The following is a 26,326-nucleotide window of genomic DNA, read 5'->3' as shown; positions in this document are numbered from 1 at the left end:
CCTGGGTCAGGAAGACCCCCTGGAGAAGGAAATGGCAGCTACTCCAGTATTCCTGCCTGGAAAATCCTATGGACAAGAGGAACTTGGTGGGCTGCAGTCCATGGGGTCACAAGAGTCAGATACAACTTAGCGACTAAACCACATCTGTTCACATACTTCATTCTTTCTATTCTTTAATGTCTATTTTCCATTTTCTCTATTTCAGTCTCTTTCCCTCTGTGAATTATAGAATTTTCTTTATGCATCCATATATAAATCTATCTATTTAACTCTCACACAGCTAGAGAGACAAAAGCCATTCAAACCATGCTCCTCCTCTAAAATTAAATGGAAAGAAAGATAAACAGATGATAAATAGCTGATTGATAGATAAACAGACAAAAAAATAGATAGTAGATAACAAGAGGATAAAGAAAGAAGGAAGGAGATAAGGAAGAATATATGTATTGTTTGTTAATGTAGATCTTCTGCGTATCTTAAATGGCTTGTGACTTTTGATAGAAAACAATTTTTCTTGCCTCTATTTTAGATTCCATCAAGACCATCAGTTGTTCTTCTCATACTTGTTATTTCTAAATCACCCTTCCTCAGATCTACAGAAATTCTTTGTACTATCTCAGGTTGAGGCATAATTATTTGCATTGACTGCAATTTAAATTGATTGTTTCTACACAATTTCCTTGGAAGTTTGTTCCTTTCCTATTTCCTAATCATTTTGTAATTTAGTATATTATCTTATGACCCAGTGGTAAAGAATCCACCTGCCAAGCAGGAGATTCAGGAGGCATAGTTTCAATCCCTGGGTCAGGAATATCCCTTGGAAGAGGAAATGGCAACCCACTCCAGTATTCTTGCTTAAAATATCCCATGGACAGAGGAGCCTGGTGGGCTATAGTATGTGAGGTCATAAGAGTTGGACATGACTGAGCAAATAAACATAGTATCTCAGGTCTAGAAGAAATTCTGAAATACATTCTGTTTTGCCTAACACATCTTCCCTTCCCCAGACCTTGTGCTTCTCTCTGTGTCTGAATTCCTTCTGAAACACACCCCCTTGGTGACCACCTAGCCAAGATAGACATCTTTAACAACAGAAGTTCACTACTACCTTTTGAGGTGACCCAGGACATTTTTACAGTGCTCTGACAATTAAAATACCCTTCTGTCATTCTCACCATTGCTATTTCTAACTGCTGGAATTTCACAGAAAAGTTTAACCATAAACTTTTCTGCCTAAAAGCTCTTTGAAAAATAATTCTGTTTATAGTAGCATCAAGAAGAATAAAACACTTAGGAAAAAAATCAAGAAGGCAAAAGACTTACATATTGAAAACTATAAAACACTGTTGAAAGAAATTAGACACCAATAAACAGAAACATGTCTTGTGTTTCATGGATTAAAAGACAATGTTGTTAAGATGTCAATACTACCCAGAGATTTACAGATTTGATGCAGTCCCTAGCCAAATCCTGGTGATATTTTTGTAGAAATATAAAAATCCATCCTAAAATTCATGTGGAATTTCAAAGGACCCCAAACGACCAAAAGGAAAAAAAAAAGAAAATTTACAAAAGAAGAGCAAAGTTGCAGATCTCACACCACCTGATTTCAAACCATACTGTAAAGCTGCAGCAATCAAAACAGTACAGTACTGGCATGGAGACAGACATACGGATCCATGGAATAGAACTGAGTCTAGAAATAATCTCATACATCTGTGACCAACTTAGGAGTCAACTGAGGGGTCAACAAGGGTGCCGAGACCATTCAATGGAGGGAAGAATTGTCTTTTCAACAAATAATTCAGAAACAACTGCACAGATAAGTGCAAAATGATGAAGTCAGACCCTTACCTTAACACCATCTACAGCCAATACCTTAAAATGGATCAAAGACCTAAACATGAGACCTAAACCTATAAAACTCTTAGAAGAAAATGTAGAGGGAAAATGATATTGAATTTGGCAATAATTTCTCAGATGTAAGGACAAAAGCGCAGACAATGAAAGACAGACAATTTGAACTACATTAAAGTTAAATGCTTTTGTATATCAAGACACTATCAACAGTGGTAAAGCAACACACACAATAGGAGAAAATGTATACAAATTATATATTTGATAAGGAGTTAATATCAAGAACATAAAAAAGAATTTCTACAACTGAACAGAAAAAAAAAACAATTAAAAATGGACAAAGGACTTAGATATTACTCCAGAGAAGATATACAAACACCAAAAAAACATGAAAAAAAAAAAAAAGAAAAAGATGCTCAGCATCACTAATCATAGGGAAATGCAAATCAAAACCACAAAACATTACTTCACACCCATCAGGCTAGCTATTATTAAAACAAACCAACACAAGAACCAAAAAACAGGAAATAACAAGTGTTGGTAAAGACAAGGGAAATTGGAACCTTTGAGCACTATTGGTAAGAATATGAACTGTAGGAGCCACATTGGAAAACAATACAGTGTTTCCTTAAAAAAATTAAAAAGAAAATTATCATGTAACCCTGCAATTTCACTTCTAAGTATATACTTGAAAGAATTGAAAGCAGAATTTGAAAAAATTATTTGTATACCAATGTTTGCAGCAGCATTACTCACAATAGCCAAAAGGTGGAAACAACCCAAGTGCCCACCAATAGATGAATGAATAAACAAAGTGTGTTACATACACACAACAGATTATTCCGCCTTTAAAAAGAAGGAAATTCTGAGACATGCTACAATGTGAGTGAATCTCCAGGACATTCTGTTAGTGAAATAAGCCAGTAACAAAAGGACAGATAATGTTGATTCCACTTAAATGAGATATCTAGAGTGATCAAATTCATAGAGACAGAAAATGGAATGGTTTCCAGGAGACGGAGAGGAAGGAGTGGGGAGTTTTTGTCTAATGGATACAGAATTTGAGTTTTGGAGGATGAAAAGAATTGTGGAGTTGGTTAGTGGTGATATACATCATGCTGCTGAACTCTGCACTTAAAAATGGTTAAAATGCAAACTTCATGTTATAAATATTTACCACAATTTTTTTACTTGAAAAAAATCTTCAAATAAATGAAGGCAACCACCATGGCCTCACAGAGGAATCTCACAGCCATCTCCTTCTGCTGTTCATCCTATTACATAAAGTCCAGTCATCCTCAGGTCACGCTCTGAATATCCTTCAGCTACCTGCCTATAACCCATTTAGTCCATGGGCCGTAGACCTCCGCATGACAATGACCAGTTAGTTAAGAAGAAAAAAGCCAAGACTTCCCTGGTGGTCCAGTGGTTAAGACTCTGTGCTCTCAATGCAGAGGACCCGGGTTTGACCCCTCGTCCAGGAACTAGGACCCACATACCACAGAAAAGATCCTGCATGCAGCAACGAAGATTCTGGGTGCTACAAGTAAGACTCAGCACAATGAAAAAAAGGAAAAAGCCTATTATCTCCTATGCTTCTGTTACTAGACTATTATCACTACAGCCAGAGTCCTACTAGTTGATTGTCACGTTGTTAATTCCTATAGCATTAACTGCCCAACTACTAAAGTCTATGTACTTTTCTAATATGCCACCACTAAAAACCTTTTGTCAGTTAAAGCTCTTTCAGTGATTAAAAAGAAAAACAAATACATGAAATCTGTGCAAAAAACTTAAGCAAAAACAAGAAATGTATTGGTTCATGTAAATGTTCCCAAAATGGTGCTGGCTTAAGGTATGGCTTGATTCAGGGATTTAAACAATGTCACCAGGTCTCAATTATTTTATTCTCTTAGCCCAGCTCTGCTCTTCTTCTCTTGTCTTCATCCTTAGGCCCTCCACCCATGAGATGTCCCCCATAACTCCTGGCTTCAGGGGTGGTAGAACAAAACTTGCTCCCAGCAATCCCAAAACATCCAAACTGTCATGGGCTGTCGTGGGCACATCCCTGAAGCAATCTCTGTGGCCAGGATAGTGCTGGTGTGGACTGGCTTAGTTCTAGTCCCATGTGCCAGCCCTGAGCAGGAACTAGTCAACTCCATGGGCTGAAAGAGGAGAGGAGATAGTCCATAGAGGATAATAAGGTTAAGGTCACCAGCAGGGTAAGGGGATGTTGAGGAACAAAAACTACAAGTTCAGGCTTCCTTTGCAGTCCGCTGGTTAAGAATCCCCCTTGGAATACAGGGAAGACAGATTTGTTCCCTTGTCTGGGAAGATACCACATGCTTTGGGACAACTGGGCCCATGTGCCACAATTACCGAACCTGCACTCTAGAACCCACAAGCTGCAAATGCTGAGCCCCCACGCAGCAACTAAGTGAAACCTGCATGGCTAGAGCCCGTGCTCTACAAGAGAATCCATTGCAATGAGAAGCCCGTGCACTACAACTAGAGAGTAGCCCCTGCTCCCTGCAACTAGAGAAAGCCCTCACACAGCAGTGATGACCCAGAGCAGCCAAAAATAAACAAACAAACAAAAAACTACAGGCTCAAAGTGAAACTGTTAGTCACTCAGTCGTGTCAGACTCTGCAACCCCATGGACTGCAGCCCACCAGGCTCCTCCTTCCTTGGGATTCTTCAGGCAAGAACACTGAAGCGGGTTGCCATTTCCTTCTCCAGCGGATCTTCCCGACCCAGAGATCGAACCTGGGTCTCTCAAATTGCAGGCAGATTCCTTACCATCTGAGCCACCAGACAGGTTCAACCACCATTCAGTTAGCCACCGAAAATTTTATGGACTAAAAGATATTACCTTTAGTTTATCACTATTAAATACAATGTTGTTAGAATCCTCCTGGTAACTCATTCGGAATTCTGTTCTATCAGGCAGTGCATTCCTTGTTTCTCTCAGCTGTGTGTACGTAACAGTGTGATGAATGTGCCTTACAGATCTTATTGCACTCAGTGATGAGTACACATTTATGTATCACATTTATACATGCGATATAAACAGATTATAAACACCATGCACTTCAGCCCACCACCATGACCTTCCTTTTGAAGTGACATCTCCAGCATCTTCGGTATCAAGTCATACAACCTGACACCAGGCCCATCTTTATGCTTAAGTCTTGGCGCTGTTCCTTGTGTCCAGAGATATTATGAACAATCTTCACACAATGTCTGTGCTCCTGGGAGGGCTTCTAGTAGAGAGTGAATGTTCTATGCCATCTATGCAGCCTTCATCGAGCCGTCATCAGAAAGACCTTTTTCTTTACATCCCCCAGATTCCAAATGTTCTTGAAACACGCACACTCTCAAGAAAAAGCGGTAACAGTAGTAGTAGCCGAGTATATACAGCATTTACAACACACTATGCCCTGTTCTAAAAGCATATAGGGCTAAATATTAACTCATTTATTCCTCACAGAAACTTTATGAAGTACATGGTTATTATCATCACCATCTCCATCTTGAAGACAAGGAAACTAAGACCCAGAGAGTGTAACTGGCCCAAATTTACACAGCTGGTTAGTACAAACCAGGAATTGAACCCCACTGTTGCAGCTCCAGAGTCTTACACTTACAGAGAAGAGGCACTTGCCTTTCACCTCCATTACCACTCACTCCCAGACTTCAGTCAAATGTACATGTGGGTTGGCTTTGAAAGAAGCTCCTATAGTAACAAATCTACCATGGTTAAATTAGGGAGCAGCTACTCACTTCACAAGGCAGTTTGTTGTCGCAAGTGAATCATTTTCAGTGACAAGCTTCTCCTGGAACACGTCAGCTGGTTAAAAAGTCATTAGTGACTTCCCAGAAGTACTGGGAAAAGGAAACCAAGCCAAGGGGTTAGGACCACTGCCAACTAAAGATCCATTAGAACTATAAAGTGTCTCTAGTATAACGTCCATATTAGTAGAAAAACACAATTCTAAGAACTTTTCTTATACACGTATGTTTTCCCTGAACCACGGCCACGTGTGGGAGATATTAAGTAGAGGGCCTCGGCACAGCACTTCACAAGAGGTGTCCTCATGAACAAAACTTCTCTCCCAGACCTTTCATTGCTCCCCTGGGGTCACCTAACCCACAGTTCTTTTGTCACTTTTGGCAACACTATTAGTTGGTTCAAACATGCAAAAAGGTATAATCCAAGTGGCTAAGAAGAGGAGGAGAAAGAGATAGGGCATTTCCTCTTGCCTTCCCCTAGTACAGAGTCTAGCGGCAGCTGCTTCTCTTTCAGCAGGAGGGTCCTTTCCCCAGAACCAGACTTCACTGGGTTCACATGTAAAGAACCTGCCTGCTAGCTCAGGGGATGCAAGAGATGAGGTTCAATCCCTGAATCAGGTAGATCCTTTGGAGGAGAAAGTGACAACCTACTCCAGTATTCTTGCCTGGACAATTCCCTGGAGAGAGGAGCCTGGCAGGCTACAGTCCATGGGACCACAAAGAACTGGACACAACTGGGAAACTGAGAATGCATCAAACTCAAAGGAGCTGCATATAGCTCTGTTTCTGTTAATTAAAAAATCTTTATTGGAATACAGTTGCTTTACAATGTTGTGTAAGTTTCTTCTATACAGCAAAGTGAATCAGCTATATGTATACATATATCCCCTCTTTTGTGGATTCCCTCCCCATTTAGGTCACCACAGAGCACTGAGCACAGTTCCTTGTGCTCTACAGTAGGTTCTCATCTCATTAGTTATCCATTTTATACATAGCATCAGTAGTGTATACATGGGAATCTCAGTCTCCCCATTCATCCTCCACCCCCTCTCCCCGTTGGTGTCTGTACATTTGTTCCCTATGTTCGTGTGATACAGCTCTGTTTCTTTTGGATTCTCCATGTCCTGAAACCCCAGATGGTTCAAATGAAGGGCTTTTGTGAAGGGACTGCATGCAGAGATGAGGCAGGATGGAAAGGACAATGTTTGTTACCACAGGGAGCCCAGTTAGGTCTGGTTCTGGGGGAAAGACCCTCCTGCTGAAAGAGAAGCAGCTGCTGCCAGACTCTGTACTAGGGGAAGGCAAGAGGAAATGCCCCACCTCTTTCTCCTCCTCTCCTCCTCACCAGTCTCCTACCATTGCCTCCCATGGACACTGAGGGCCAGGAGGCCTGGGTGATGTGCTCAGTAACATTAGCCCACAGGATTCAGAGCAAGAGGAAAGGGTAGAGAGCCCATCTAGAGGGCAGAGAATAAGCAGCACATTATCTCCTTCAAAGGTGGGTAAACTGAGTCACTGAAAGGGAAAGTTACATATTTCAGATCAAAAAGGGAAACCCAGAACCAAGATAAAGGCACCACTTTCCAATCTGTTCTCACTGGTTTCAAGTAGTCTGAACGCTTGGAGAGAATCATTAAATCTCAGAGGACATCTTCTCCCTCAAGCTCCTTCCCAATATATGATGATGTTACAAGGCAGCCCACCGGGGCCCACCTTTCTTCAGAAGTAGTGAAGTTGTGTGTGATCAGTATGACTCAGCCTTCTGCTTAGATTCGCCAGAGATTTTCATGAATCACTTGTGTGGGTGACCCTCTGGGTATTGTTACTCTTTCAGTGAATTCTCTCCACATACCAAGTTTATCTCTGTTTGATTCATGAAGGTGATTCATCTGAAGAAGTTGACCTGGCCATGGTTTATCAGGCAGCATCTAACGGAGATGTCAGTGCTCTGACTGCTGTGATTCGGGAAGACCCTTCCATCCTAGAATGCTGTGACAGTGAAGGTGAGCTATTTATTCATTTTGGATCCTACAGAATGTCCTGATCTGTCCTTTCAGAAATGGCCTCCAGAGGTGAGCAATGTTAATAAAATGCTATTTGAAAGACTACTTTGATACTGAAGGGTCAAGGAATATCCTGCCTGTAACCATGTACAGTTCCCTCAGTATTTCATTTAATGAGAATCATGAACACAAATCTTCAAACTCTTTCATATCACCTCTTCTCATAAAGCTGTTCAGTCTGAGTTTGTTTTCAACTTCTTTGTATGAGTGACAAAAGTAGATAGGCGAAGTAGACGATATTAGAAGAAGTATATGAAAAGAAGAGGCTATTTTTGGTAGCAGTGGATGTTAGGGAAAGTGTGATGATTAAAGCCAGAGAGCTAGGACTTCTGCTTCTGGGAAGACAGGGCAGAAGTAGGACTTTTTTTTTATATTCCTTCTGCTAAATGCAACTAAAATTCCTGAATATTGTATATAACATAAACATAAGAACACTCTGGAAGGTAGAGAGAAAATGACAGACTAGCTAGGACCTTGGGACCCAAGGAATGACATAGTGGTGAATTTCCTGGGCTTCCTTTTTGCCCCAAATCTCCAAGACTTAGAAGTGAAGAAGTTGACAATGTAAAAATGTCAATGGACAGAGAGCAAAAAAGCCCCCAACAAAAGCCTGCTCTCTAGTCAAAGAACCAAGAAAGGGATCACAGAGCAAGACAAAAAACTTTTAGACAATAATGAGTCTACTCCACCAAACACTCCCACCAAAACAACAACAACAAACTACAACCTCAGCCCCATTCGTTCTAGCAGAGACCAAGCTGGGAGCCTGCACCTCCACCTTCACCTGGTAATGAAGTACCCACGTCGCCACCTCTGAGGCAGTGTCAGGGGATTCCTTCTTCAGAATTAGGATTCTCACCACCACCCAGTAATGAAAGGTCTTCTCCCTTAGATGTCAGTGAAAGCTAAGTAAGGGACTTAGACTTCTAATCTTACCTGGCAGTACTGAGGTGGTGTCCCCCCTTCGTTTCCCCTTTGGAGCAGTATCAGGAAAAAACAGCTAAAATAGAGGATTTAAGCAAGACTTAGGCAACTTATAATGTAATACTCCAAATGTCCAAGTTTCAAAGAGAATCACTTGACGTACCAAGTATCAATAAGACCTCAAGCGGAATGGAAAAAACAATCAATAGATGCCAACACTGAGATGACAGATGTTAGAATTATCCGGCAAAGATTTTCAAGTAACCATGGAAAAATGCTTCAGTAAGCAATTACAAGTATGCTTGAAACAAACAAACAAACAAAAAATAGAAAGGCTCAGCCAAGAAATAACAGATATAAAGAAGAATCAAGTGGAAATTTTTAAAACTGAAAAATACAATAATTACAATTAAAAACTCAATGGCTAAGCTCAGCAGCAGAATGAGGAAGCAGAGGAAAGGATCAATGAAATTGAAAATAGAAGAAATGGCAATGAAGCAATCTGAACAACTGAAGGAAAAAAGGGTTAAAAAATGAAGAGGAAGACTAAGAAGAAGAAAGAGGAAGAGAAGATAAACAAAAAGGAGGAGGAGAGGAAGAGGTAGCAGCCTCAAGGACCTATGGAACTATAACAAAGAATTTATCATTGGTTTCTCTATCTTAGTATTTCTGGGAAGTAATTAATCATTTTTAACCAGTTGACTTATCCTAAGAGGAGATTGGAATTCCCTTCTCATGACAATAAAATGTGTTGTAAAGTGTGTGGTTGCTCCCTAATTTATCCATGGTAGTTTCTTCATTCATTTGTTTTTTAAAGAAGAATTATTTATACATCTGCTTTGGGGTGAGAAGTTGGAAATGAGAGAAAATAGAGAAAGTCAATGAACCAAGAGTCAATAAAGCTTATAAACCTCTACCAATAAGGACAAAAAGGAAAATAAAAGAGATCCAAGTTATCACTATCAGGAATAACCCTGCAGACATTTAAAGGATAATAAGAAAATATAGCAAACAGCTTTACACACATAATTTGACCATTTAGATGAAATGGAGCAATTCCTCAAAAAAGATAAATAACCACAGTTCACCCAATAGGACATTATTTGAATAGTTCTATAACTATGAAGGAACTTAAATTCATAATTTTAAAATTCCCAGAAAAAGACATCATCAGGCCTAGATGATTTCACTAGGGACTTTGAGAAAAAATTAATACCAACTCTACATAATCTCTTCCAGAAGAGAAAGAAACTTTTCTGAGTTACGATTATGAAACTAATATTCAGTTCAGTTCAGTCACTCAGTCGTGTCCGACTCTTTGCCACCCCATGAATCGCAGCACACCAGGCCTCCCTGTCCATCACCAACTCCCGGAGTTCACTCAGACTCACGTCCAACGAGTCAGTGATGCCATCCAGCCATCTCATCCTCTGTCGTCCCCTTCTCCTCCTCTCCCCAATCCCTCCCAGCATCAGAGTCTTTTCCAATGAGTCAACTCTTCACATGAGGTGGCCAAAGTACTGGAGTTTCAGCTTTAGCATCATTCCTTCCAAAGACATCCCAGGGCTGATCTCTTTCAGGATGGACTGGTTGGATCTCCTTGCAGTCCAAGGGACTCTCAAGAGTCTTCTCCAACACCACAGTTCAAAAGCATCAATTCTTCGGCATTCAGCCTTCTTCACAGTCCAACTCTCACATCCATACATGACCACAGGAAAAAACCATAGTCTTGACTAGACGGACCTTAGTCGGCAAAGTAATGTCTCTGCTTTTGAATATGCTATCTACGTTGGTCATAATTTTCTTCCAAGGAGTAAGTGTCTTTTAATTTCATGGCTGCAGTCACCATCTGCAGTGATTTTGGAGCCCCCCAAAATAAAGTCTGACAGTTTCCACTATTACTCTGATATCAACATATGACAAAGATGATATAAAAAATAAACCTATAGACCAATACTCCACATGAATACAGATATAGACAGACATCCTTAGCAAAATATCAGCAAATAGGGACTTCTCTGATGGTCCAGGAGTTAAGACTCTGCCCTTCCAATGCAGGGGGCACAAGTTCAATCCCTGATTGGGGAACTAAGATTCTACATGCCGTGAGGTACAGCCAAAAAATAGAAAGTAAATAAAAAATTTTAAAAACCAGCAAACAGAATTCAGTAATATATAAAAAAGAATTATATACCATGACCAGATGTGGCTTGTTCTAGGAATGTAAGTCCATTTCAACACTTGAAAACTGAGGCTTCCCTGGTGGCTCAGTAATAAAGAATCTGCCTGCCAGTGCAGGAGACATGGGTTCGAACCCTGGTCCAAGAAGATCCCCCATGCTATGGAACAACTAAGCCAGTGCACCAGAGCTATTGAGCCTGTGCTTTAGAGCAGCAACAAGAGAAGCCAGCACACTCCACCCAGAGAAGATCCCCCTCTTACCACAACTGGAGAAAAGCCCGTGCAGCAGTGAAGACCCAGCATAGTCAAAAACAAATAAACCTTAAAAAAAGAAACTTGAACATTTAAGCAATGTGTCATTTTAACCAGCTAAGAAGAAAACCCACATGATCATATCAGTTGATGCAGAAAAAGCATTTGACAAAATTCAGCACACATTCATTATTAAAAACTCTCAGAAAGATAGGTGTGGAGGGAATCTTCTTCAATTTGATAGATAGTATCTACAAAAAACCCTAGAGCTAACATTTTACTTACTGGTGAAAGACTGAATGCTTTACCCCTGAGATGGGCAACAAAGCAAAAAAGTTTATTCTTTCTCATATTCAGCATAGCCCTGGGAGTTCTAGCCAGCGCAAAAAAAGCAAGAAAAGAAAAAAAAAAAAAAAAAACAAGCATACATATTGCAAAAGAAAACTGTTCCTTTTTTTGCACAACTTGGTTGTCTACATAGAAAATACTAAAAAACCTATCAAAAACTCAAACTAATGAGTTGAGCAAGGTTCCAGGATACAAAATCAATATACAAAACCAAATTTATTTCTATTAATATATACTAGAAATGAACACATGGACATCAACATTAAAACCACAATACCAAGTAAAATCACTCAATAAAAAATATTTAGGTGTGAATAAAACAAAATACATTCAAGACTTACATACTCTAAACTATAAAATGCTGATGAAAGAAATCAAAGATCTAACGTAAATGGAGAGATCATGTTCATGGATTAGAAGATTCAATATAGGAAACATGAAATGCTCCCCAAATTCATATACAAGTTTAATGCAATTTCTATCAAACTCGAGTAAGATACCTTTTGTGGATATAGACAAAATTATCTAAAATTTATATAGAAAGGAAATAAACTAGGAGAGTTAAAACAATTTTGAAAAAGAAGAATGAAGTAGGGGAGAATTCAGTTCAGTCGCTCAGTTGTGTCTGACTCTTTGCGACCCCATGGACTGCAGCACGGCAGGCTTCCCTGTCCATCACCAACTCCTGGAGCTTACTCAGACTCATGTCCATTGAGTCGGTGATGCCATCCAACCATCTCATCTTCTGTCATCCCCTTCGCTTCCTGCCCTCAATCTTTCCCAGCATCAGAGTATTTTCAAATAAGTCAGTTCTTTGCATCAGGTGGCTAAAGTATTGGAGTTTCAGCTTCAACATCAGTCTTTCCAATGAACACCCAGGACTGATCTCCTTTAGGATGGACTGGTTGGATCTCCTTTCAGTCCAAGGGATGCTCAAGAGTCTTCTCCAACACCACAGTTCAAAGGCATCAATTCTTCGGTGCTCAGCTTTCTTTATAGTTCAACTCTCACATCCATACACGACCATTGGAAAAACTGTGTCTTTGACTAGACGGACCTTTGTTGGAGAAGTAATGTCTCTGCTTTTTAATATGCTGTCTGGGTTGATCATAACTTTTCTTCCAAGGAGCAAGCATCTTTTAATTTCATGACTACAGTCACCATCTGCAGTGATTTTGTATTACTAATCACCTCCAATAAGTGTGTGCTGTACCTGTCTGCCTAGTCGGCATTGCTTTCTAAAGATACTTTCAGATTCTGCATTGTTCAAACCAACTCAGGCTTAACCCTGCCTGTTATGTCCCAAATTATGCTGATTCCCTAGGTAGTAATAAATAAACTTTGTCATCTGCACAAAATGTTTTAATCAAGCAATTACAGCAAGATTACAAAAGATTTAACAGGGTCTAAAAATACATAATTTATATTGGGCTGGCTGAAAAGTTCCTTCAGTGTTTAAGTAAAAACTCTCATGTATTTTCTGCTGATTAATTCTAGACACTTTTCATCTAGTGCTGTTTTCAGTCAGTCTATTTGACAGCAATAGAAAGTGAAAGTCAAGTCACTCAGTGGTGTCTGACTCTTTGCAGCCCCATGGACTGTAGCCTACCAGGCTCCTCAGTCCATGGAATTTTCCAGACAAGAGTGCTGGAGTGGGCTGCCATTTCCTTCTCCAGGAGATCTTGCCGACCCAGGGATCAAACCCAGATCTCCCGCATTGCAGCCAGACGCTTTACCATCTGAACCACCAGGGAAGCCCTGGGAGCAATAGTTGGAATTAATTGTTTGGTTTTTCCAGGAGCTCATAATAGAGGACGTCCTTCCTATCCCACCATATACATGTCACCTTCTTTGGATTGAAGACCGGCCTGTGGTGTGGTTGGTGGTGGTTCATTTTACTTGTCCCACAGTCTTTTATGTTCCCACATTATTGTACAGAATCCACTTGTCATTACCCATCACAATTTGTTTCAAAAACAAAATGTTTTTGTTACGTTTAAGTAGAGAATCACATGCAGAAATATGGTCAAAAGTGTTTTTTGCTTAACTTATATGGAATCCAAATATCAAAGTGATTAGCATAACCAAGCAGGTGCAAATGACTTTCCATACTTGATTTGGAAATTTTGATATATCAGCTACCTTCTGTGTGGTATAACGTTGATCGTTCTCAGTTAATGTCTTGATTTGATTGTTATCAGCTTCAGTTGGTCTACCCAACTGTGGAACATCGTCCAGCAAGAAATCTCCAGCATGAAACTTCACAAATACTTTGACATGTTTGATCAGTCACAGCACCTTTCCCATACACTGCACGAATCTTTTTTTGAGTTTCCATTGTGCTTTTATCTTTGTTGAAATAATAAAGCATAATATGGGGAAAATGTTGCTTTTTTCTTCCATCTTCAATATTAAAATAGCTACAAAAATTCACCAATTTTGATAATTTTTTTAAATGCATGCTGATGTGACAGCTATCACAGTACAACCAAACAAAATTGTTTAGAATAAAGTTAGAGACAAGTAAGCACTACTAGAGATAGCTTATAGAAAAAAAAAAAACTTTGGCCAACCCAATATAAATGCAGCAACAATCATCATCTCTCTTCAGCTCAACAGCTGAATTTGTGTTGAGGGTAGTTCATCTGCAAAGAGCATAATAAATGAACAGGCAAATAAAGTCGACTCATAAATTTCACAGGTCAAACATTTTTAAAAGCTGTTGAAATGTCTCATTCCAGGATGTACACCCTTAATGCATGCAGTTTCTGGACGTCAAGTGGACACAGTGAAGCTGCTGTTGAAGATGGGAGCCAGTATTAACACGCAGGATGCTTATGGCCGCACGAGTCTCTGCCTGGCCACCTATCTGGTACCAACTGTATCTGTGGCGGGTGTGAAGGAGTGGGGTGGACTAAATGTGTTGTTATGGGGCCCCTACTTGCAGAAGAGTGATCTTCGATTTGTGCAGCTGGTCAATAGAAATAGAAGTGAAGAAATTTTGCCTTAATCATCTCCAACATTTATATAATCACTTAGAATTGGTAGCATGGATTGAAGTCATTTTGGATCTTCCTGATAAGCCTCTAGGAGCTTCCCTGGTGGCTCAGTGGTAAAAAAATTCGCCTGCCGATGCAGGAGATACAGGATCAATCCATGGGTACGGAAAATCCCCTGGAGAAGCAAATGGCAACCCACTCCAGTATTCTTGCCTAGAGAATCCCATAGACAGAGGAGCCTGACGGGTGATGGGCTATAGTCCATGGGGTTGCAAAAGAGTGAGACATGACTAAGCAACTAAACAACAACAAACAACAAGCAACAGAATACCCTGGAATCAAGGTACACTTCTAAAATTCAAAATTTCACATTTCTTGGGCTAGATAGCCACATCAGAGACAGGGAGAAGTTCTCTAGATCACGGTGAGCAGTGAGCTTAGCGAGTTGCCACCGTTGCATACATCTCTTTCTGGGAACGCATTCTAAGGGCTTGCATAGGAAAGTATGCCTGCATGGCAGCATGGCATTACCCTCTACTGTTGACACCACCTCTGTTTGGAAGCCCAAGGCAGGGCCCCTCACTGGCTCTTCTGAGTTTCCCTGGAGGTGAGAATACATAGCATCTTAGTGATTACACTGTGAAGCCCACCACTCTCTCTGGCAATGTTTGAATTAAAGTATTAAAGAGAAACTTGACAAAGGGAACATTCAGAAATTGTCTCAGTCACAGATTCAAACTCAATATACAAATAAACTTAGCATAGAGGTGTAGTCCTAGGCAAATTTCTTCACCTCTTTACGCCTCTTTCCTCATTTGTAAAATGTAACAAAAATAATACCCTAAGTTGGTCACAATTGAAGGAGAACCACATGCAGTCACCCAGCACATAGTACTACAAAACATAGTTTTTTGGTTCTAAATAATGACCATAAGATTCAGAGGTAGTCAATAGTTTTCTGATTTCTTTTCTGAGGAAGAAAAAAAGAAAACAGCATACATAGTTCCATGAAATGGTGCAAATGATAAAAATGTTTAAAACCCTCCTCCATCAGAAGATTTGTTTTTCAAAAGCTATAAAACTTTGGCAACTCTGAAATTTGTCCAGTATGCTTTCCTTTTGGTCTCCTGCTCATATTTTTCCTTTTAATCAGAGAATTTGATGACTTAGGCATTAGGAATTAAAACCAGATTTAATATCTTAGTAAACTATGACTCAAGACTAAAAACTATTTGCCTCTACTTAACACTCAGATATTATTGGTCAGCTCTACAAAGCCATATTCAATTTTAGAACCTATGAATTTTACTGTGCTTTTGTTGAAAGTTTTTTTTCTAGACTTTTCAGAACTGAAAGGTCTTATCATTATCTTTCTCTTCCATGCATTTAGTAACATTTTTATTACTACCAGTATTGCAAGGGAAAATATTCAGTAATCTTTCTCATTACTGGGTAATCTTGAGGCTTAACTATACAAGAATGGAATAAAGCAGGGAAAGAAATAGAGTTTTATTATATTATTATTCATAATCATAACTGAATTTACTTATAAGTTTATTTATAATTAGGTGGGAAACTCAAGTGATTCTGGATGAATGTTGGAGGTATTCTCCTTGACATGTGAGCCAAGCTCAGTTATCAGCAGGGTTGGGTCAGTTACTTAAAGTATTAACGAACAGAAAGGAAGGACTAGCCTGCAGTTATAGTTTCCCTTTGAAATCAGAGGGCCAGTGGAGAAATGACCCAATTTTAAGTGCTAACCAAGGAGGAGTCAAGTATCAGACGTGGCAATATCAGGTCTCAATCTGGTGAATTTGTAGGCAACAGAGTTCACAGGAGGGGTCTTGGGGAATTCAGAGGTGGATAAAACAACAATTGGGAGCACATAAGAGGGTGCTGGTAATAGATCCATATTCGAGAGCAGAAAGGGCAGTGAGTGGCTGGCAGGGTCCCAGCCATTGGAGTAGAGCTCAGTTTAGAATTCTAGGGATCAGAAAAGAGACTGACTAGAGTAACAAAGATATTATCTTTGGGATTGCTAGAAAGAGAACTTGATGAAGGGCCATACTTCAGATATAGGTGAACTGAGGCATAGAGTGGAGTTTGGGACATAAAGACTTAGGGACTTCTGTGGTGGTCCAGTGGTTAAGAATCCTCCTGCCAAATCAGGGGACACAGACTCAATCTGTGGTGTGGGAAGATTCCACTTGCTGATGGGCAACTAAGCCCACGCGCCACAGCTGCTGAGTCCAAGCTCCACAACTACTGAAGCCCTCCCACTCTGGACCCTACGCTGCACAACAAGAGAATCCACCTCAGTGAGGAGCTTGCACACTGCAAGCAGAGAGGAGCCCCCACTGGCTGCAACGAGAGAAGCCCTTGTGCAGCGACAGAGACCCAGTGAAGCCAAAAATAAATAAATTAAATTAAATAATGACATGGGAGCCCAGTTTTAAAAGCAGACCATGGTATCCAGTTTTGAAATTAGCACGATTTGGAGTTAAGCCCAGAAGGGTCTAGAGTTGACTAATCATCCTCATCACTTGCCACCTTTGGCTCTAGAAACTGAGTATAAAAGGGGAATGAATCTCAGTGAGTGGCCCTAGAATTGGGGAGACAGAGGCAGAAGACTCTAGGATCCGTCTGCCCCTGACAGGAAAATGTCCTCCGGAAAACTCAAGAATCCACACCTCAAGATCTTCCATCCTCTGCTGTCTGAATGGGAGGTATGAGCCTTAACCAACCACTTCAGGTCAAATAGAATATGTTTTTAGCCAAACCAAAAGAAGAGAGGGAAAGAAAACTGGAGACAGTTTGTTGGACTCTGTTACTATGTTGTGCAGGATTGTGTTGTATAACATTGCTTTTGCTCTTCCAGGGATGGCTGGAAGGCTGTGTGAGTCTACTCAGAAATGGTGCCAAGCACAATATCCCAGATAAAAATGGCCGTCTGCCACTGCACGCTGCCACCGCTGAGCCTGATGTGAGGTACGTCTGTAGCCAGGTTCACACAACATTCAAATCGGGATGCATCCAAGTTGGGTTAGAAGCTCACCTAATCCAACCCTTGTAGCAAATAAAAACAAAATCTATCCATTTCTTTGGTATTTTCAGCACACAGGGCCACATCTCAATGAATCAAAATGCCCTGGAATAATCTCAACTCTAATATCACTCTCAATTTGACTTCGATAAAACCCTTTTCTCCTAGTCTCTGATTTACTAAGAAATGCTATGTGTCACCATCTGAATGTGTATATTCATTCACTCAGTCAGTCAATGATTAATTCAATAACTATTTATTGCATGCTTAGAGTGCTTATTATGGACCAAGCATTGCTCTAGGCCCTAGATTTCCACATGAGCAAGAGAGTGGCTCTGACTTCACAGATCTTACTTTTGGGTGAAGGAGTTAAGTGACACACTAGCAAACAAATAAATAGTATAATTTCAAGTAGTGATGAGGGCTATGACAGAAATCAAACAAGGTAAGAGAACGTTACTGTCTGAACTCAGAGTCATGCCAACATTTAAGGATGGTGTCAGCTACAAACTGGCGCTTGTCACTGGCACTTGCCATCTATCTCTGGGTATTTCCCAGCTGGCACTAGTGATAAAGAATCCACTAGCCAATGTAGGAGACGCAAAAGATGAGGGTTTTATCCCTGGGTCAGGAGATCCCCTGGAGTAGGAAATGGCAACTCACTTCAGTATTCTTGCCTAGAAAATTCCATGGACAGAGGAGCCTGGTGGACTATACCGTCCATGGGGTCACAAAGAGTTGGACATGACTGAGCAACTGAGCACACATCTACCTCTATAAAGACTAAATCACGTGCTGCTATAGCTGCTGATTTTCAAACCCCTCCCCCACCCCTCTCCCACCCACCCCTCACCTCCCCACAACCAGGAAAGGAGTTCAGGAGTTCAGAGCAGAAATGAGACATGCTGTGCTCAGGGGAAAACTGGAGAACAGGTCTTCAGCTGGTTAGATATTTTCAGGAGCCAATGTTATGAGCCCAGTTCTTGTATCTCCTCATATCTAGAAAAGCACTAAAATCCTCCATGGTGATGACTGCTCCTTGTGACTAGCAAAAGCTTCATGAGACTGGAAGAAACCTGGAAAAATGAGCACTTACTTGACTGCATATATTCCCCCCTCCCCAAAATCTCGTATATACGTTGACCTTCCCCGCTTCTTTTCTGGAGTAGTTTCTCAGAGCTCCTTGAGTTCTCCCCAGCTGCAGTCCTCATTTTGCCCCCAAATAAAACTTAATTCACAAGTCTCATGTTGTGCATTTTTTTAAGTCAACAGCTGGAAGAAGGCAAAGACCCAGCAAAGGAGACTGAGAGGGCAAGGGGTAACCAGTGGGTTAGCAGGAAAACCAGGAATGTGTGATCCTGGAGGCTATGCAAAGGAAAGTCCTCAAATAATTACTTTCTTGTAAGATGATTGTGCAACAAAGGAAAAAGCTTTGCCCAGATAGTCCTCTGTACTGACTAGCCTGGATCCCCAGTCTTTCAAAAGCCCCTCCTCACAGCTTGATAACAAAGTTTCCCAGTATGGAATCAGCAACACTCCAGGCACTTCCTGAACCTTTGCTGACAGAGCAGACCTCTGACAGGAATTTCACATCCCAGAGCTAGGCAGTAGGCCAGCATCTCAGGGGCTGCCTTCTGCTGCCTCCTCCTCCAAACCCTGTGTCCAGAAGTAAAGTCAAGCCTGTGGGGGTTGAGGAGACCAAGGCCCCTTCCAGGTTGAGAGGTGATAGGGTTTCTTCATTTCAGTCTGGTTTACACTAAAGTAAGAGGACTTGGGAAATTCCAGGACTATTCCCAACCAAGTCTTGCCTTTTATTATCATTGGATCATATCCAGCAATAATAGAAAACTAAGATTTACTCAAAGCCCAACAAAACAAGGAAGTTTAGAGAAGAAACAGGAAGCCCAGAGCTAACAATCTGTGGACATCATAAAAAGATGACTACCTTTTGATGAAAAAAGAATGACTTTTCTAGACAACCCACAAAAATATTTAGTCACAGAATCATACTGTTTTCCCAAGAGGGTGTGTGTTAATCGCGTCTGACTCTTTGCGACCCCATGGACTGTAGCCCACCAGGCTCCGCTGTCCATGGAATTCTCCAGGCAAGCATACTGGAGTGGGTCACCACTTCCTACTCCAGGGGATCTTCCTGACCCAGGGATTGAGCCTGGGTCTCCTGCATTATAGGCAGATTCTTTACCATCTGAGCCACCGTGGAAGCCTTGCTGCTGCTACTGCTAAGTCGCTTCAGTCGTGTCTGACTCTGTGCGACCCCACAGACCGCAGCCCACCAGGCAAGAACACTGGAGTGGGTTGCCATTTCCTTCTCTAATGCATGAAAGTAAAGTGAAAGCATTTTACCATAATATAAGTTTATTCCAATGTAGGTTTCCGGGACTGGGAGCAGGGGAGGTGTCTTCCCTCTACAGATGATTAGAGATGCCAGCTTGTGGCTTCATTATTTCCTAGGATCACAGAATCCTTTTTGTTCAGCCTGAAGATAGGGTAAGAGGAGAGTAGACAAGCCTCACTTATTTCTTTAAAAACTCAGCCTGTAAATGACACAGTTCACTTCTGCTCACATTCCATTAATAAGGATGAGTCATTCAGCCATAAGGCACGCTAGGGAACATAGTCCCTGACCAAGAAAGAATCCACATCCTGGCAATGACTCCAGTCCAAGAAAGGGGGACAAGAATTTTGATGAGAAGCTGGCTCTGCCATTAAACTATTGCACCTGATGTGTGAACTAAGCCTTTGCATCAAAATCCTCAATTTGGTCAATAGAGTAAGCTTGTCATCTGAAATCACTGCAATAATATATTCAAAAACAATCTCAGCATACTTCCTCTTTTGAGGATTTGTTAGACTCATTCTTATTATGCCTCTAGACTCTCTAGGACTTACATTACATCACTGTAACTGAGAGAACACAGAGCTGCGGTTTCCCCTTCTCATGAAACTGTCCCAAATGACCCAGTCACCACCTTTGGAAGAGCTGAAGCCAGAAAAATAAAATTCTCTTTGTACTAATGATATAGTTTTATTGTCCTAGATGGACAGTTTGCTGATTTTGGAAGATAAAATCTCCTTTAAATATGGTAATGCTAGCTGCTGTAACTAGTAAAACCCAAAGGGTAAGATTAAATGTTCCAAAACCAAAATTAGCATTTCTGATAAATGTTATCCAAAAATGAATTGGGTTAAACCTTAACAACTGTTGAGAGAAGAAAATTATACAATGTAAGAGTTGTGAATTAAGTTTTATTTGGGGCAAAACGAGGACTATAGCCCAGGAGATAGCATTTCAGATAGCTCTGAGAAACTACTGCAAAGAGGTAGGGGAAATATCAGTGTCTATGTGATTTTGGTGAAGGGGGGAGTACATACATTAACCACGTATTTTTGTAGAAGGTTACTGCATGTCACGAGAAGCAGTCATCACCATGAAAGATTTTAGTGCTTTTCTAGATATGAAGACATGTAAGAATTGGGCTCATAAAGCCTTCTTCTGAAAATATCTAACTCCTATTCTGAAGTTAAGGCCTATTCTGCCAGTTGTTTTTCCCAGAGCATGGGGTGTCTCATTCCTGATCTCCACCCTGAGCTCCTTTCAGGGGGTTAAGTCAGCAATCTCAGCAGTTTGGACTGAATCTTTGTAGAGGTAGATGGCGAGGGTCAGCCTTTAGTTTTGTACAACCAATATAACTAATCAGCTGACTTTGTTACCTAGAGAACATTTCAAAGCTTGATTGAAAGGATTTCTTACGGAATTACATTGCTTAAAACTAGATACTTTATCATTGTTTTATTGAGAAATCTTATGGCTGTGGCAGAGCTTGATAACATCTGCATTAAATGTTTCAAGGCAAAACTAACCAAGCCAAAGAACTTGGGCTTGAACATAGCCCAGGAACATAGCCCATTTATCTGTCTACTTGAAATCAGAATCACTTTCTAAGAAAAAATCTTAGTCTGCCTTACAGGCATCTTCTAATCCTAAAATCATAATGCCAAAAGGAGTGACCTTCCATTAAGTCATATAAATCTGTTCAACTATTTAATTTTCCTAAATGGACACAACTTTAGGCCAGCTTGTCTGACCATTGAAGCATAGAGGTCTATAGTTATAACAAGCATGATGATGACAAGCAGCATTGATTATTTATCATGTTCTGAGCAAAATTCTGAGCACTTTCTATGTGCTATCTCACCTAACCTTTACCACACCTCTGTGTGATAGGTAATATTTCTATCCCCATTTTACAGAGAAAACTAAGGCATCAAGAAGACAACTAATTGCCTAGTGCATGTGTGAAGATAAGTAACCTGCCCAGTGGGTCTGCCGTGCTCCTGGAGTCCACTGCTGTGGATCCTGTTCAATTCATTTTAATGGCCACACTTTGTCATTAAGCCCTCAGTCTACCCCAAGAGGCCTTATGCAAAATAGTCTTATGGGACTTCCCAGTAAATGAGACTCTGCTCTTGCAGTGCAGGAGACACAGGTTCAATCCTCAGTCCAAGAAGTTTTGCATACCATGTAGTCAAAACAAAAAAAGAAACAGCCTTACAGAACTCCTTATTGTCTGATTGTCAGGAAATATTTTGTTCATTACAGTGTCCAAAAACAATCTTTTCTGAAAAACCACACAAGAAAAATTTCTACTAAAGGAGGAATTCCTGTGCTGCTTCTGATGAATTATTTTTACTATGTGGACACTGTGACTTATGATCGTGTTTCTCTCTTTGTATATTTAGAAAACTCAAAACCCAATTCGTGTCTCACCTCTGGTATGCACATAGGACCATAATTATGTGTTCTTTATCCTGCCCTCATTTTCTCTCTGCCTACTTTCTTCTTGTGATCTTGTCTTACTATATGTATCTGAAAACCACCTAAAATCCTTTTTTTGGATGGAGGTAAAGGGTGGGCAGGAGTTCCAGCCCGGGCGTCAGACTGGCTGAGGATGAATCTGGCTCCATCTCATAGACACTATTATCTTGGGCAAGTTAACATATGAAGGTCCAGCTTTCTGTTTTAGAAAGTAGGAGTAATACGGTACTTACCTCCTAGGTAAGGAGGCAGAAGTAAACGAGGAAATATGTGAGAAAGCACTGAGCAGAATCAATCGTCAGTGTCACTGTGAGTGACGATGATGAGGGTGAGGATGTTCATGATGATGAGGAAGACAGAAATAAAAAGGTGCAACTGATCAGCACTAAAGAATGAAACCCCGAATACCACCACCCTGGCCTTTTCCACCTTAGCACACACAGGTCCACAAAAAATACAGCCATACAGGTACATGTACACACAGTCCTGTACTCACTGACATGAGCACACATTTCCCGTGAAGTTCATCAGGGTATGAACAGCACTCCCGTTTGTTTTAACCTTGGGACGTAGAGCACTGCAAGATTTTAGAACCCAGTGAACATCAAACTCAACCTTTAGCTCCTCTGAAACCCCTTCTCTGCCTTTATCAGTGCACATGCATGTATATTTTTCCTCTAATCATAAGCACATGTGCTGGCCACATTGTGGACTTGTACTCAGGTACTCAGACTCCTTTTAAAATCTACTCATCCCTAGATTTCCAAACAGCACACACTCCTTCCCCTCGGTGCTTGCTGGAGACTATTTAGAGTGAAGTCTCAAACTGAAGCAGCTTGTAAACTAGCCAAGAGGACACTTCAATTAGCCCTTTGCCTCCAGAGAGATTTTGGTTCTCTGATGGAAACAACTCACTAGCAAACCAGCCAGTCAATGTGCAGCCTTAGCTAAGCGATAGCTCAGTGGGGAATCTAAGCTCCTGCAGGGAGGAAGGACCTATAATTAAGAACACAAGGGCAAGCTGGATGGACAAAAGCAAAGGAGCACAAGTTTCATCTCATGAGTCCTCTTGCTTTGAATACTCCACTTCTCAGCAGGTCTGAATTTTCTGCCTTTCAGCTCCCCATAGCTATTCTTGCCTCCTTGGCTAGGGCATTCAGAGGGCGCTGATGTGAAAGAAGGGGCATGATCATTAACAAAGCTGCAAAGAGCATGCCGTTGTGTGTGTACAACGTTGTGCATGCTAGAGTTGGAAGGCAAGCAGCGATTTCCTCTGAAAGCAGTCACAGGGCTCTCTCTGAAAGTCATTTTCATTGTCTCCACGGTTACCAGCAGATTTTTTTTTTTACTTGCCAAAGTGCCGGCACCTCTGCCTCTTTTTATTCTCTTGATTGCAGCTAGAGGGAGGAAGGAAATCATTTCTTTGAGATCCCACTCTCTAGTTTCGAGATGACGCATCCTAATCTGCAGTGGATATTTCATGGCAGCTTACTCCCACCACTGGGCAGATTCTGGGACAGGAGAGCAGACAGCAGTCTTAGGGACCCTTTTCCTCAGTCATCCCCGGGCCGAGCCGGCTTCAGGACTGTGAGCCCAAGGGGCCAGCAAAACAGAGAAGCTCCAGAAGTCAAGCCTCCCTTCTTTCCAGGATACTTCTAACTGAGCTCTCCCTGGCCAACCAATCACCTCATGGCAATCAGGAGACCCCAAGATATAAGGAGTAGGACCTTTTTGTAATAAGAAATCAATCATTATATAGAATTTATTATAGTATATAAAGTCCATTCTAAGAGCCTTATGGGCATTGACTCATTTACAGTTACAACAGATCTTTAGAGAAGAGGTGTTATGTTTATTTTACAGGTAGGAAAATGTACTCACTGAGAGTTTCCTAATGAATCCAAGGTCTGGCTGATTGGTGAGGGAGCAGGGGATCTCACAGAGGCAGTCTGGCTCCAGCCTCTGTGCTCTCATCACCCCCACTCTGCCTGTCTGCTGGGACCTGGGTCTGCTGTCCTGACAGCTGGGAGGAGGTGGGCCTGATGCTGTGGCTGGAGATCTGAGAGATGGACAGAGTTTTAGCTAGTGGTAATAGATGGACTTGGGGGTTATATGATAAATACTCCTGGGTAAGCTTAGCACATAACAGGAGCACTAAGAAAAAACTAAGAGGTCTGCAAGTCCACTGGACATTAAGACAGATGTGGGACAAGTTTCTTGCAGACTGCCTCTGAACCACGGAACAATATAGAAGCACAAGGCTGAAACCAGACACCTGGGTTCTGTCCAAGCTGGATAACCAAGGCAATGTGTGCTGGCCTTGGCAAGCAATGTAGTGCATTGGGTCATTTGTTCTCATAAAATGGGAGAGAGAGAGAGAATACTCATCTGTAAATTTGTACCAACTTTAAGATTGATGGCTTAGTGGCTTAAGGAATCAAATGGAGGCAAGCAGAATAGTTTTGCATATATCACTCAGAGTCATGACAGGGAAAACATGAAATAGGGATGACTAAGAAAGTTTAATGAAAGGCTATTTGAAATAAGGGCTTCTCTAGTGACTCAGATGATAAAGAATCTGCCTGCCATGCAGGAAACCCGGGTTCAATCCTTGGGTTGGGAAGATCCCTTGGAGAAGCGAATGGCTACCCACTCCAGTATTCTTGCCTGGAGAATTCCATGAACAGAGGAGCCTGGCAGGCTACAGTCCATGGGGTCACAAAGAGTTGGACACAACTGAGCAAGTAACACATTTGAAATCAACTAACAAGAGATGGTGACAATCTCCACCCCCACTCTCTTCCTAACACAGGAAAATGTTTCACCCGGACCTCACAAGAGGTGAGGAAGGAAGCTCTTATTGGAAACTGTGTTGTAGTTGTAATTGGAATGCAGGAGAGGGGCCACCTGGCAGGAGCCCAGGCCTTTTGTAGAGGAAAAAAGTCATTGTCAGAAAGGGAAGTGGCTCCTCTCCTTCCTCTTGCAGCTTCTCCCACTGACCAAACCCAATGGAAGTCAGAGGGCAGGGGACCTGGATGATGACATTGTTGGAGGTCAGCCTTCAAAGCAGGAATCTGCAGGGCAGAGGCTGGATCTGAGAGGCAAAAAGAAATATCCAGCATAAGGCTCACCCCGTGATCTTCGGAGGCTCACCCAGGATGTGAGAAGAGGTCTTGATCTCCCCACTTCGATTCCCATCTGGGTAGAGTTCGCTTCCTGCCGTGTGATCACACTGCTCTGGAGCAGCCCCAGAACAGCCTGACTACAGATGATCTCAGACTGCTCAGGGTCAGCCAAGGATAACCAGACTGGACACAACTGACCCCCTGCTCCCTCTCATTCTCCTTCACTCAGCGCTTACACCAGATGTACCCTAGACATCAGACCATGGCCATCAATAAGAGAGAGAGAGAGAGACAGAGGAAGGACAGAGAAGAGAGAGCAGGGGAGAGGAAGAGAGAGAAAGAGAAAAAGAAAGAGAGAAAGAAAGTCACCAGTTACCCTCCCCTCATAAAGAAGCTGTAAAGGAAAACATAAAAAACAACGTTAACCATAATGCAATTATTTTTGTAGCATCTTCCCACCTGATGGAAGAATTCTAGAATTCAGAAAGGATAAAGTAAATGTGCCATTTTCAGTCATAGCCACTGTTCCTTTAAAATCTGTATACTAGGAGCTTTATACCTGTCACATTATTTAACTCTCACCACCACTGTCACTGTTATTATCCTTTTTACAGCAGTGAGGACCAGAAGCTCAGAAAGGTCATGCAGTGGTGAAACCAGATTTAAATCATAGCATTGTCCTGGCCCCCCCAAATCAGTGATAAGACTAGATTTAACACAAGAAGCCCAGTCCATTGCTCTGTGATGACCTAGAGAGGTGGGGTGGAGGGAGGGAAGGAGACTCAAAAGGGAGGGAATATATGTATGATTATGGCTGATTTACATTGTTTTAGAGCAGAAACCAACACAACATTGTAAAAATTAAAAAAAAAAAGCCAACCACCACTTAGGCTTCCTTCCTGTT

At 41.4% G+C, this 26,326-nt stretch overlaps 1 protein-coding gene across 2 annotated transcripts in view; it reads left to right on the top strand.

The window, feature by feature from the left end:
• Positions 1-26,326, top strand: part of ANKRD55 (ankyrin repeat domain 55) — a 111,001-nt gene that overhangs the window by 24,167 nt on the left and 60,508 nt on the right. For both annotated transcript variants that reach the window (XM_040262550.1, XM_040262549.1), the window contains exons 3-5: positions 7,531-7,653; positions 14,160-14,290; positions 17,296-17,405. In XM_040262550.1, coding sequence (XP_040118484.1) covers positions 7,531-7,653; positions 14,160-14,290; positions 17,296-17,405 — 364 coding nt within the window. The remainder of the gene's footprint in view (positions 1-7,530; positions 7,654-14,159; positions 14,291-17,295; positions 17,406-26,326) is intronic.

Source organism: Oryx dammah, unplaced genomic scaffold, assembly GCF_014754425.2.
Source record: "Oryx dammah isolate SB20612 unplaced genomic scaffold, SCBI_Odam_1.1 HiC_scaffold_20, whole genome shotgun sequence".
In the NCBI taxonomy this organism is placed as follows: domain Eukaryota; kingdom Metazoa; phylum Chordata; class Mammalia; order Artiodactyla; family Bovidae; genus Oryx; species Oryx dammah.
This window is presented reverse-complemented; position numbering and strand designations above follow the sequence as displayed.